The 12,500-nt window shown below is 42.8% G+C and overlaps 3 protein-coding genes across 4 annotated transcripts in view; 2 read left to right on the plus strand and 1 right to left on the minus strand.

Moving 5' to 3' along the window:
• Positions 1 to 109: 109 nt before the first annotated feature.
• Positions 110 to 4,843, plus strand: psmf1 (proteasome inhibitor subunit 1). The gene is made up of 7 exons (XM_068719935.1): positions 110 to 326; positions 1,212 to 1,361; positions 1,531 to 1,613; positions 1,722 to 1,910; positions 2,667 to 2,723; positions 2,960 to 3,121; positions 4,428 to 4,843. Exons 1-7 carry the CDS (start codon positions 198 to 200, stop codon positions 4,477 to 4,479), a joined length of 822 nt encoding a protein of 273 aa, XP_068576036.1. The 5' UTR covers positions 110 to 197; the 3' UTR covers positions 4,480 to 4,843.
• Positions 4,844 to 4,969: 126 nt separating this feature from the next.
• LOC137879309 (butyrophilin subfamily 3 member A2-like) lies at positions 4,970 to 8,171 on the minus strand. 2 transcript variants are annotated; one of them, XM_068719929.1, is made up of 5 exons: positions 7,956 to 8,171; positions 7,125 to 7,451; positions 5,914 to 6,186; positions 5,659 to 5,765; positions 4,970 to 5,417 (listed from the first exon to the last, which is right to left on the minus strand). In XM_068719929.1, exons 2-4 carry the CDS (start codon positions 7,411 to 7,413, stop codon positions 5,695 to 5,697), a joined length of 633 nt encoding a protein of 210 aa, XP_068576030.1. In that variant the 5' UTR covers positions 7,414 to 7,451; positions 7,956 to 8,171; the 3' UTR covers positions 4,970 to 5,417; positions 5,659 to 5,694. The 2 variants fall into 2 exon arrangements, with proteins under 2 accessions (XP_068576030.1, XP_068576029.1); XM_068719928.1 differs by lacking the exon at positions 7,956 to 8,171 and adding an exon at positions 7,549 to 7,643.
• Positions 8,172 to 11,554: 3,383 nt separating this feature from the next.
• rbl1 (retinoblastoma-like 1 (p107)) overlaps positions 11,555 to 12,500 on the plus strand; it is a 13,726-nt gene continuing 12,780 nt past the window's right edge. The window contains 1 exon segment of the mRNA XM_068719930.1: positions 11,555 to 11,869. Coding sequence (XP_068576031.1) covers positions 11,708 to 11,869 — 162 coding nt within the window. The 5' untranslated portion in view covers positions 11,555 to 11,707.

Genomic DNA, 12,500 nt, shown 5'->3' on the forward strand with positions numbered 1-12,500 from the left:
GTGAATACTTTCGTATTTTATTTTATTTTATTTTATTTTATTTTATTAGACATAGTAATCCACACTCCATACCAGTTGGTGGCGGTAATGCACCAATTCTTTGTTTGCCAATAGTAAACCTCGAAACAGAAGAAGAAGAAGACTTTCGTTTTCATTTCTTCTCTGAGTCGATGTTGTGATCATCAGACCAAACAAACATGGCGGGCCTGGAGGTGTTGTACGCGTGTGTGGGCGGTAAAGTGAGCTGTCCTCAGGACGCCGTGGTGTGCTTCGTTCACTGGGAGATGATAAAGAGCGGGTACCGGTGCATCGGGTCCGGAGACGAGGTACAATGAGCTAACGTCATCTAAAACAACGTAACGGTGACGTCATTAACGCTGTCTGCGGAGACGACGACGCACCAGACTCCCTTTAAAACACCAGCCGTTTAACGCTGTTATTGGTTGTCAACATCGCGGTCTTTCTTCTGATCAACGGAAGCGGAACTATAGTTTACGATAAATACTTACTGCTTTGTGAATTATTTATACGCCGAATTGAAGACCTGCTCTTAAGCTGTTCGAGTTACTATGTGTCTTCTGTTTTTATTCAGAGAATTGACCGTAACTATACAGCAATACATTAAACCGACTTGTTCTTCAATGGAGTTCTGTCATCGGTGACATCGCCGTTTAGATTAGCGTTAGCTTCCTAAAGGAGCATCAATGACGTCATCTAGCTGTACTGAACTGTAATAATATTTCATCTTTGTTTGAATGAACCTCCGGGTTTGATGCAGAATCAACCAGAAGTTCATTTAAAATAGAGATTCTGTGACGAGCTCCTAAAAACTGTCATGTCATCTTTAGTTAGCTGCTAGCTAACTGAGTGTTGTACCTCCCATCACACCAACGAAGAAGAAGGATATTCAGACCCTGTACTACAGTAAAAGTATTAATACAACACTGTGAAAATACTCCACTACAAGTATATCAGCTAACTGTACTTATTGATTGATCAGTAAAAAGTTTTATTCTACAGCAATGGTTCATATATTATACATACAATATGTACCTCTGAGACGTAGTACAGTAGAAAGTACAATATGTACCTCTGAGGTCTGTAGTACAGTATGTAGTACCTGATGTTGTGTCCTCAGCCTCTCAGCAGTGAGCCGAGGTCTGTCGTACAGTATGTAGTACAGTATGTAGTACCTGATGTTGTGTCCTCAGCCTCTCAGCAGTGACCGGAGGTCCGAGCTGCTTCCTGCTGACTGGAGCAGAAACAAAGAGTTGTACAGCCTGAGGTACAAATCTGAAGACGGAGACTCTCAGCTGCTCAAAGCCATCGCTGTCGACTCCACTCTGATCTTCAACCTGATGGTGAGAACGTCTCATTGACCTCAACACACGTCCGATACAGGAGTATACAAAGTACCGGCTGTCTATTGTCTGTGGGATGTGTTTTATTTTGAAAAGCAGACGTCTAACAGGTATGTATCTCTTGTGTGTGTGTGTGTGTGTGTGTGTGTGTGTGTGTGTGTGAGAGAAGAACTCCAGCACTCAGCAGGTGTCAGACCTGACGGTGAACATCAGCGATCACGTGGACTCTGACCAGCTACACACATTCAACAGGTGTGTGTGTGTGTGCGTGCGTGTGTGTTAGTTACACAGAGAGCTTTTATTTTGAAGTAGTCCGTAGCGTTTCTTCAGCTGCAGTTGAAGACGAGCTGTCCTCTGCAGTGTGTTTAAGGACGCGGACGGTTTGACGGAGAAGGTGAGGACTCAGCTGCTGCCGTCCCGGGACAGACCCACGGGACAGAGGAGGAGTCAGAGGGGGGAGGAGGAGGAGGAGCAGAGACGAAGACGGGAGGACAGCGACCCTCTACGTATCCCCAACAGACAGCCTCGCCAGGGACCGCCCCCCCACTGGTCTGTCTGAGACAAGTACTCCTTAGTGTACTCGTACTTTATCACATCAATACTACCTTCTTGTGGAACACAGTGTTTTAATCACAGAAACGCATAAAGGACTTAAAACAGGTCTGGATTCAGGTCTGGATCAGTGATTGATTGATTGATTCTACAACAAGAGTTAACGAGGAGACACAGAGCTCCTCCCCTACATCATCGAGTGTTATCCAATCAGATCTCTACTCTAAACACCAGCTGATACAAGGAACTTCAAGAACCTGAGGAGCAGGAGGAGAGATGAGAGAGATGAGAGGTGGAGGAGGAGATATGGAGGAGGAGAGATTGAGAGATGGAGGAGGGGATATGGAGGAGAGATGGAGGGGGAGGAGATATGGAGGAGGAGACACGGAGGAGAGATGGAGGGGGAGGAGGTATGGAGGAGGAGGAGAGATGGAGATATGGAGGAGAAGAGATTGAGAGATGGAGGGGGAGGAGGAGGAGAGGGGGAGGGGGAGAGATTGAGAGATGGAGGAGAGGGGGAGAGGGAGAGGTGTCTCTACCTTCATCCTCTGTGATTAATCCACGTTGTTTAAATCTTCATCAGGTCTCATCATCACCTTCAAACTAAAAGACACTCAGTTTACAGAGACAGTCACATGCAGCAGATATTAACATTGTAGAAACGTTATGACTCTTATTATAATAATAATAATAATAATATAATATAATAACAATAATGTAATATAATGTTAATAAATAGCTTTCTGTTCTCAGGCGTGACCCCGTGGTTCCTCCGTTCGCAGCAGGAGGAGCGGATCTGGATCCTTTCGGGTGAGTTTGTCTCTCGTGATGAATCCTGATTAATAAATCATTTTACAGAAACTATAAAGTCATGAAGACTCAATGTTTGAATGACAGAGACACAGATCCTCTGAGACACAGATTAATAATAAGAGAAGAAGAAAACAGCTGTCATTGGTCAAAGAAACAGGAAGCTTAGATTTAAACAGGAACAACTTCCTGTTTCAGTGACAAGAGCGTCTCTCTGATGTTTACCCCCCCCTCAGGACCCGTGGTGGTGGGGGGATGATCGTGGACCCCTTGAGGTCCGGCTTTCCTCGCTCCGGGTTCGATCCCTCTAGTGGGATCCCAGACATCCTGCCTCCTGGAGCGGTTCCTCCAGGGGCTCGCTTTGACCCGTTTGGAGCCCCGGGACGATTCAGACCCAGGTAAGAGACACACTCACACACACACACACATCTACACACACACTCAGTCAGTCCCATCCGACCTACTCTACTCAGATACTGAGAGATATGAAATATAATATCTGACGTTGAAACATCTGCAGCCTCCTGAACCTTCCTCCATCAGCTTCTGAAGGTCCTGGTTCAGAACGGTGAAGCCGACCATCTCAGATGATGGATAATAAATAATAACACGATGAAGGTTTAACGCTCTGTTTGTGTGAACAAATCCAATAATCAGAGCAGAAAACACACAAACTGATTCATTATATTTTAATACCATGGAGTATTATTATTATTTATCCTTTTCTCCCATTTCTACTTCAGTTTTATTCTACTGTTACAATTAATACTTCAAGCAGAAGTAAAAGTATTTTTTTATAAATATAAATAGATGTCTTGACATCGAGGTCAGGATATATATACATAATAATTATGTTTATTATATATATATATATATATATATCTATAGCTATATATATATATCTATAGCTATATATATATATATATATCTATAGCTATAGCTAGCACAGTTTTAACGAAGTCAACGTTTAAGTTTCAGGAACATTTTGGGTCCGTTTCACATTTTATAATGGGTGTGTATTGCACCGAATGTTCCGCTCTAGAGTGAGGGCATAACGGTCAGAGTGCTCCAGGTCCCACAGGTTTTACTCTTTATTCACCATTTTTGGTCAAAACGTAGAACATGTTGTGCTGGTCGCAGTCATGCGTCATTGGAATCCAACAGACTTACACATTTGGCTCAAAGAGCCGCAGAGCGACATGAACTCCAACCGACTGCTCCATTAGACTCCATGTTAAATCTGACAACTAATTTGTCAAAGAAAGCAGACGGTTACAGTTTTGTATTTTGCTCTGGAGCTCACATTTTTAACACCACAAACATGAAAAACACATCAGAGCGTTCGGCAGAGTCTTCTCTCTCATGGTAACCAGTGACACACAAACGTTTCTATGAAGCAACATCTGCTCTCAAGCTCAAGACGGTCCGTCACAAACACAAGACTCAGTCCAAGAGTATCAATCTAAAATACAGAAAAGAGAGAAGCGATATCTCAATTGAACCTCAGTGATACTACCGGTAATATTAGAGTGTGTATATGTGTATATATTACGACGTCTTTGGGCAGTAGCAGCCACACTGTCAAAATTTCTTGCGAAATTTTCAAGTTGTTCCTATAAAACAATAAATACAGTTTAAAAAAAAAAAAAAAAGGAAACAGAAGTTTCAAGTAAAATATGACGATGATGCGTTTTTGTTTTTTAGGCCGGATCCGGACCACATGCCCCCCCCCGGCTATGACGACATGTTCATGTAGCACTTCCTGCTTTTCCACTCGCAACAACAACTTCCTGTCCTCCAGCCAATCGGAGCCAGGAGGAGGTTCTCCTCTTAACCTGGTTTAGAATAAAGAAAACGTTTTCCTTTTTATTTTCTCCTGTTCTCTTCTAGTTCACAACTAATAAACTGCTGTATATAACTCATGTAGAAGTACTCTTCTCTCCGTGGTGATGATGTAGAAGTACTCTTCTCTTAGTAGTAACGATACATCAGCAGGTTTCTCATCGTCTCATAATTTATTCATACAAAAGGACCAGAGTTCCATTTGTGTTGTTGAACTCTTGTTCTTTAGGGTTGTTTTTGTTTGAATTGTTAAATAAACAAACCTGGATAAATACAAATCTCTGTCGTCTGTTTTTTGTGCAGAAATAAAGCAGCGCTGAAAAGATTTAAACATTTTATTTAATTTAAAAAGACATTAAAGGCAGTTTAGAGGTAAAAACATCGACACATAAACCTTCTGATCAATGATAAATATAAAGTCACACATGAACAGTTTGGGCTGTAACAGTTTGTTTTAAATGTTTAAATAAAGTTGTATTCTTCAGAATTCCTTTGCTGGTGACGTTTCAGGTCGTCAAAATAATAAATATATAAATAAATTAAGTTTTTTTTTTAAATTCAACATTTTGATTTGATCTATACGATTTAAATAAATGTGACATATATAAATATCTTTTGATCAGGATTTGTCTTTTAACAATCAGATGAAACAAACATTTCATAAATCAAGACTTCCTGTCGACTCGGTCACGTCTGTTCTCTGTCCTGGCCCCACAGTGGTTCACAGTGGTTCTTTTGATTACCAATGTTGAATGCACTTATTGTAAGTCGCTTTGGATAAAAGCGTCTGCTAAATGACTGTAATGTAATGTAATGTAATGTCTCTGAAGGAACGGTGGATCAACAGTTTCCCTGCAGAAGAAAAGACAAACAGAAATACATGAAGTCAACTTTTATAATTCACAGAAAAGATTCAGATGAACAAAAACATTGATTCATAAACAACACGGTGGTCCAAGTTTACTCTTCGACGAGTAATCGCCGAGTCGACTCAATCGTTTCAGTGTTAGTGGACTACGAATCATCAGAGAAGACATTCTGTGGATGTCTGCACACTATGGATGTGTTGAAACTATCCATTATATAAACTCACCTTCAGTTGGATTAATTGTGATGATCTAGCTGATTTTCAGCATGAAGAATCCAACAAACCACAAAAGGTCCAGCACCCTCTGCTGTGCCGGTTCTCAAACAGTTTCTCTGGAACACGTTAGAAAAACCAAGTGAAAGTCATATCATGAACATCCTCATTGGTTAGAACCTAAGAGAACCATGCTCCTGAAATCTATTACATCATGTGGCCGTCTGAAATGACGTGCAGGTAAAACAGCGGTGGGATGAACCTCACCTGACACATCGATGTGCGCGTCGGTCACGTGACCCACGTCCTCCTGCGTGGCGACGCAGCGGTAGCGGCCGGCCTTCGTCACCTTGGCTCCGAGGGCGACGTTGAAGCCGCCTCCTCTTTCTGACACCTGTGGTTCTTCGGCGGGAAGGACGTTCCCGTCTCCGTCCCGCCACTCGACCTCGGGTTCTGGAGAAGCACCCTGAACGTCACACCGCAGCCACACCATCGACTCTGTGACATCGAGCAGAGTGATGAAGACCTTTGGAGCTGCAGCTGTAAACACAGAGTTCAAACCAGCAGTTAGTTATTAATGTAGAGAACACGATGCACACACATGATTCACATCGGTTTAATGTTAGCTTGTGTAGATACAGCAGAGAAAAGACAAGTGTAAATACATCTATAAAATACATCTGCGAAAGGTTCCACCCAGAGCCCCCTATGAGCGGTTCTATCCAGAACCTTTACACCTTCTAAGGGTTCTAACATAAACCTGCCCAGGGGGTTCTACTGAGAACCCTTTTATATCCCGAGAGTTTCATCTACAACACGCCCAGGGGGTTCTACTGAGAACCCTTTTATATCCCGAGAGTTTCATCTACAACACGCCCAGGGGGTTCTACTGAGAACCCTTTTATATCCCGAGTTTCATCTACAACAAACGCAGGGGGTTCTACTGAGAACCCTTTTATATCCCGAGTTTCATCTACAACAAACGCAGGGGGTTCTACTGAGAACCCTTTTATATCCCGAGGGTTTCATCTACAACACAGCCAGGGGGTTCTACTGAGAACCCTTTTATATCCCGAGGGTTTCATCTACAACACGCCCAGGGGGTTCTGCTGAGAACCCTTTTATATCCCGAGGGTTTCATTTACAACACAGCCAGGGGGTTCTACTGAGAACCCTTTTATATACCGAGGGTTTCATCTACAACACGCCCAGGGGGTTCTACTGATAACCCTTTTATATCCCGAGAGTTTCATCTACAACACGCCCAGGGGGTTCTACTGAGAACCCTTTTATATCCCGAGAGTTTCATCTACAACACGCCCAGGGAGTTCTACTGAGAACCCTTTTATATCCAGAGGGTTCCAGAGTTTCAGTTTTCACAACATGTTGGATATGAAGAAGAACGAATGGACAAAAGAAAGAGTTTGATCTCAAACCTAAAAGGACAGTTGGAGATCTTCACAAATTAAAGAACTCACCAACAACAAGCTTGATGACTCTCCGTTTCCCCGGCTGCAGAAGAGGAAACTCACAGATGTAGCGTCCGCTGTCGGTCGCCTTGGTCTCTGAGAGGATTATGGAGGCGTTTCCGTGTTTCAGTTCATGCGGTAAATGTGTGACTCGTCCTTTAAACAGCTCATCTTGACCCGGACGCCCGTTGTTGTGATGGGAGCCGGCCTTGTACTGGAACACCTCCTTCTGTCCGTCTGTCCTCCAGTGGAACTGTTCCGGTACGATGTTCTCGTTCTCCAGAGAACAGGGCAACATGACGTCACTCCCTTCCGTCACAAACACTTTAACCACATCTGGAACGAAAATAACATTTGAATCACAATGATTAGAGTTAAAAGCAGAAAACTGTATTTCAGATACAGGCACAGTAGTCTCATTATTTATGGATACCTTTCATTCTGTAAGAACTAAAGTATATTTGAGCCATCATAATTATATAAAATATCTTATATAATATCTTATCTCGAAATAAGATGAATTTAAGACCTATTTTCACCGTCTTTTCAACCGGTTAAATCATCAACGTGTCACAAAACACCACTTTGTTCTAAAATGTTGATGGTTTGTTCAGTTGTAGGTTGAAAGAGACGGATACTGGTTACTTTGAACGTATTTCTACAAAGTCATATTACGCATGCGCAGGTTGGAGACGGCACGAGACCTGAGGAGCGACGTGCGCGAGCTGACGGAATGAACGAGGCTTCACGCTAACGACATACTCTGCAAGTACTTGAACTACTGGGTAACAATATTGCAAACCGAAAAATGCTCCATTAGCATCATGTTGTGACGCTCACCATGCCGGCGAGGCTGCTAGCTTGTAGCGTTAGCATGTTAGCTTGTAGCGTTAGCTGGCGGCTACAGCAGCATGTGGCCGAACCGTAAACGTAAACACGGGTTGTTCATGTTGGAGACTCTTTGTGGACTTTATTAGACGTCCGATGGCTCACGTCAGTGAGTTAGACTCGCTGTAAGAGCCACTGTGTTATGGAGCTGTTACGTCAACACTAAAAAAAATGTCCCGTGATGCATTGTGATGAGGACGAAACACAGAATCACCTGTTCATGGACCGCTACAGAGCGCAAACAGGTGTGGGGCTCGCTTCAAGGCCTCGGCCTGGTTTTCAGTGTGAACTATGCATCTGTAATGTCTGCAGTGTTTGATGACAAGATGTCCGTTAACCCTCCTGTTATGTTCGTTTCTTAGGTACAGCAATAATGTTCCCGGTGCATGTTTAATCATCCAGAAGTGGTCAGAAACCAAAAAAAAATCCTAATAAATATAGTTTATACTTCATCACCAACTCCATTACTAACAACTCAATCAGTATTTAGTGGAATGGAGTTATTCACCCCTCCATAGATCATAGTTCAATCAGGATAACTCACTCGTTCTCATGAAAAATATATCTTCAAACCATTTTTTTTTTTAGGTACTTTGGAAAAACCTAGATATAAATTGCATTAGTCTACCATAACACTATTTATTTCTAAATATTTTGTACATTTTGAAACTTTCTTTTTCAAAGAAATGGTCTAAACTTGACACTTCTGACCCCTGATAGCCTCCATTTTCACTGCGGGGGGTTGTTGCAAATGCATGATATTTTATTTTATTTTTTTTAAACGATCACACTAATTAAGGCAAGCAGAAGAAGTTTCATACAGAAAAAGTACTTTTAAACTACTTTTTTCTAGATTTTCAAACGGGTCAATTTGACCCGCAACATAACAGGAGGGTTAAACAAAAAGAACTTTACCAGCTCATTGTTAGCATCACATGTTTTAAACTATGGGAAACCAGATGTACGATGGTAATAAGACAGACTGTAATGGACGGCAACATGGTGGTGAAACACACTCACTGAACTCGGGAGGAGAACTGTTGGTAAGAACCGGTCCCTCCCGTGGTATTTGTTGGACTTTGGACCCGAGCACACAGCACTTTTTTTTTGTCTTTGTATTTGTCTTTGTCTTTTTATGGCTGTACTTGTGAATCCTGTATGCATTTGTAGAACTGTAGATTTTGTATAAATTAAATAAAGTTTTCTTAAAAAAAAAAGAAGGAACGGGACATGATGGTTGTATTTAAAGAACATTGTGTTCTGTTCGTATTGCTGCTTAATAAACACTAATGAACTGTTGCCTGTGTCACCTGGTCATTTGTCCTGTAAGTGGAACCTGTTGTGTTACATGACTATATAACTATTTAATCACTACTGTAGCCGAGGGTTCACGTCTCTGTGCCACCAGTCAGATCCTTCACTGCAGTAAACGTACTAATACTGATGAAACAATCCGTTACGAGTAAATACCTGCATTCAAAACCTTAGTTGAGTACGTTATTATCAGCAAAATGTACTTTAAGTGCAGAAAGTAAAAGTACCCGTGAAGTAAGATGGACATTATTTGCCTTATTTATTCATCATTTTGAGCCCTTTATGAACCCTTTCTGTAAGTCAGCACGGTATGCTGACTTAGCCTAAGGGAATTACCCACAAGTCATAGCAACGTGACGTTAAACAAGGGGTAACCCCGTGGAGACGTACACGTGGAGACGTAAAAAAAAAGGTAAACAAAGAGGACGGCCCACGTGCGTTCAGCTGTCTTATTATATTTACACAGAAACATTAAGGGTTAAAGATGGAACACAAAACAAACTTGAAATCAGAGGATATTTATTTATTCATTCATCAAATATTTGATTTTTGTCATCGAGGATGTTTTGACAAAAACAAGTAAATAGATGATATGAAGTGACCTCATCTCGTGAGGAAAGAGCCTGGAAGACGTTCAAATCATAAAATAAATACACACAACTATACATCTTATTTGTTGTCGTTTTCATGATGACTTGATAAGTTGCAGCAGAGCGCTGTCCCGTCGATATTTACACCATTTCGAGCCCCCGCAGCCTCTCACGCTCAACCACTCACCAGTAGGGTTGGGTACCGAAAACCGGTGCCAACCGGTTCCTATACAACCGGTGCCTACCGGACCTAACGCAACGCACATTTCGGTGCTTCCTTTCGGTGCCTTTCGGTGCCGAGGCAAATATGCTCATATTTCTGCAAAAGAATTGCTGAAGTGTATTTATATTTATTTAAGTATGCTGTAAACTGTTGTTAACAGTTAATATATTGTTCATGGTTTGAAGTTAAAAAGTTTGAAGCTGTAGTTTGAAGTGTTTTGTATTTATTTATATTTATAGTATACTTCAAACAGTTCATATATTGTTCAATTTGAAGGAAACAAATTGCATTGCAATAAAAAAAAGCCTTCTTTAATGTCGTCAATCGTTGTTTTGTGTGTTTTGTTTTTTTTAAGTATCGGTTCAGGCACCGTTTCTTCAACGTCACCGTGTTTTAAAACGTCATTTAAACGGAGACATGCGCACAGGGAACTCTTAAACATCACAACTCTGCTGTTAGACGCGTCTTCATTTAAACTCGTTTACAACATGTTATACAGGAGCTGAACACGGAGACAGACTGTGACGATAGAAACACCGGAGTAGTTTAGAGTCAGTCGTAAATCCGTGTTCCGTTAAATAAACTACGAGTAGTAACCGAACATGAACGGTCTCACCGTGTTCATGTTGACTTGTTGTTCCAGAGAAAGTCCGCAGACAGACGCACAAAACCAGGAGCTGAAGTCTGACAGCCGACATCTTCCTCATCTCCCGGTGTAATGGCATCCCGATGATACCTTTCCTTAGATTCCTCGTTCCTTAGCTCCTCCTCCTTATGAACCCCCGACATGTTTCTGGAAGGTTCCAGAGGAAACGCAGATGTTACAGGTGTCTTCAGGTCACCTGAACACTCCACAGATGTTCCTGTTTCCTTTTTTTGTTTTCTTAAATCATATTTACTTAAGATCATTAAACGTTCTTCACAGTTTGTGTAGCTCCTCATAAGTCTCTGATCTAACTGTATTTATTAATGACATTCACCTGATATTTATGTTTTAATAATCTAGTTCAACTGCTATAATCCTCACACGATATTTACAGGTAATTATATCAATACGAATATTCTCTTAAATTCACCACTAATTAACTGTATTTCTGTGTTTGACAAACATGTAAGCTGCACACGTTAAAGTATGTGACTATAACATATAAATGATGATACACATCATATTTGTTACGCTCTGAAGCTGCTCTCTTTCCTCACACAGCGCTGAGCTCAGTTAAATGACCCGCTACAGCTGCGTGAGCGTGATTGGACGACACCCGTCACGTGCCTGACAAGGAACCAATCGTTGTGATCCCGTGTCTTGTACGCAGCGGAGCCGCTATCGGGGAGGATGGGGCAACGCTCTCGTCGCTTCTGATTGGTCGAAGCTTGTTTTCCCGCCAACGCGATGCATTGTGGGCGGGATGGTTAGCGGAAGTCCGCCGGGTCGTGTTGTGTTGTGCTGTGTGTGCGTGTGTGTGTGTGTGTGTGTGTTTTGGTGGGGGGGAAGCTGGCGTCGTGTTTTTAAACCTGTGGAGGATTGTTTTTTTATTAAATTAAACTTTTTAATCTAAACTAAATCATTTTAAGGAATGCGGGGCGAAGAGTCGTCCGACTCTGAGTGCGGGAGGATGGAGGAGAGCTCCGTCCGGAGGAGTCTGGAGACGTTGTGTCAGGAGCTCAACATGGACGAGCAGACTGCGTCTGAGACCATGGAGAGCTTCACCAACATCTGGAACACCTACACTCTGGAGGTGAGTCCTCTAGTAACGTCCTCTAGTCATGTAACGTCCTGTAGTAACGCCTGAGCCCATGGAGAGCTTCACCAACATCTGGAACACCTACACTCTGGGGGGGGGGGGGGTTCACCGTGGTGTAGAGTTCAGTAAGGTGACAGCTGAGGGGGAAGAAGCTGTTCCTGAGCCTGCTGGTCCTGGAACAGAGACTCCTATAGCGCCTCCCAGAGGGGAGGAGGGCTCACAGTCTGTGGTCGGGGTGTGAGGAGGAGTCCCCGATGATGCTGCTCGTCCTCCGCAGGCAGCGCTTGAGGTGTGGACGGTCTCCATGGCCGGGAGTGGAGTACCGGTGTGATGCGTTTGGCAGTTTTTAAGACCCTCTGCAGTGCTTTCCAGGTCTGAGACAGAGCAGCTCACACCAAACTGTGATGCAGCGGTAGAAGTTCACCAGGATCAGAGGAGACGTGTGGATTTTCTTCAGTCTCCTCAGGAAGAAGAGACACTGGTGTGCCTTCTTGACCAGGGTTGAGGTGTTGAAGATCCAAGAGAGGTCCTCTGAGATGCGGACACCCAGAAACCTAGGGAGGGTAGAGGAGGTGTGGTTGCCTAACCTAACACACTGTGGCCTGTTGGTTAGGAGGTCCAGTAT

Source organism: Cebidichthys violaceus, unplaced genomic scaffold (genome assembly GCF_023349555.1).
Source record: "Cebidichthys violaceus isolate CVI_PGR_0920_01 unplaced genomic scaffold, fCebVio1.0.p SCAF_243, whole genome shotgun sequence".
Classification (NCBI taxonomy): Eukaryota; Metazoa; Chordata; class Actinopteri; order Perciformes; family Stichaeidae; genus Cebidichthys; species Cebidichthys violaceus.

Bases quoted from the DNA above. Each gene is read 5' to 3' on its own strand.
- psmf1 (XM_068719935.1), top strand. From the start codon at position 198: ATGGCGGGCCTGGAGGTGTTGTACGCGTGTGTGGGCGGTAAAGTGAGC. The intron at 327-1,211 runs GTACAATGAGCT...TTGTGTCCTCAG, and splicing joins GCATCGGGTCCGGAGACGAG to CCTCTCAGCAGTGACCGGAG. The intron at 1,911-2,666 runs GTCTGTCTGAGA...TTCTGTTCTCAG, and splicing joins CAGGGACCGCCCCCCCACTG to GCGTGACCCCGTGGTTCCTC.
- LOC137879309 (XM_068719928.1), bottom strand. From the start codon at position 7,588: ATGATGGCTCAAATATACTTTAGTTCTTACAGAATGAAAG. The intron at 7,452-7,548 runs GTATCCATAAAT...TTTTCGTTCCAG, and splicing joins TAGTTCTTACAGAATGAAAG to ATGTGGTTAAAGTGTTTGTG. The intron at 5,766-5,913 runs GTGAGGTTCATC...AACGTGTTCCAG, and splicing joins CGCGCACATCGATGTGTCAG to AGAAACTGTTTGAGAACCGG.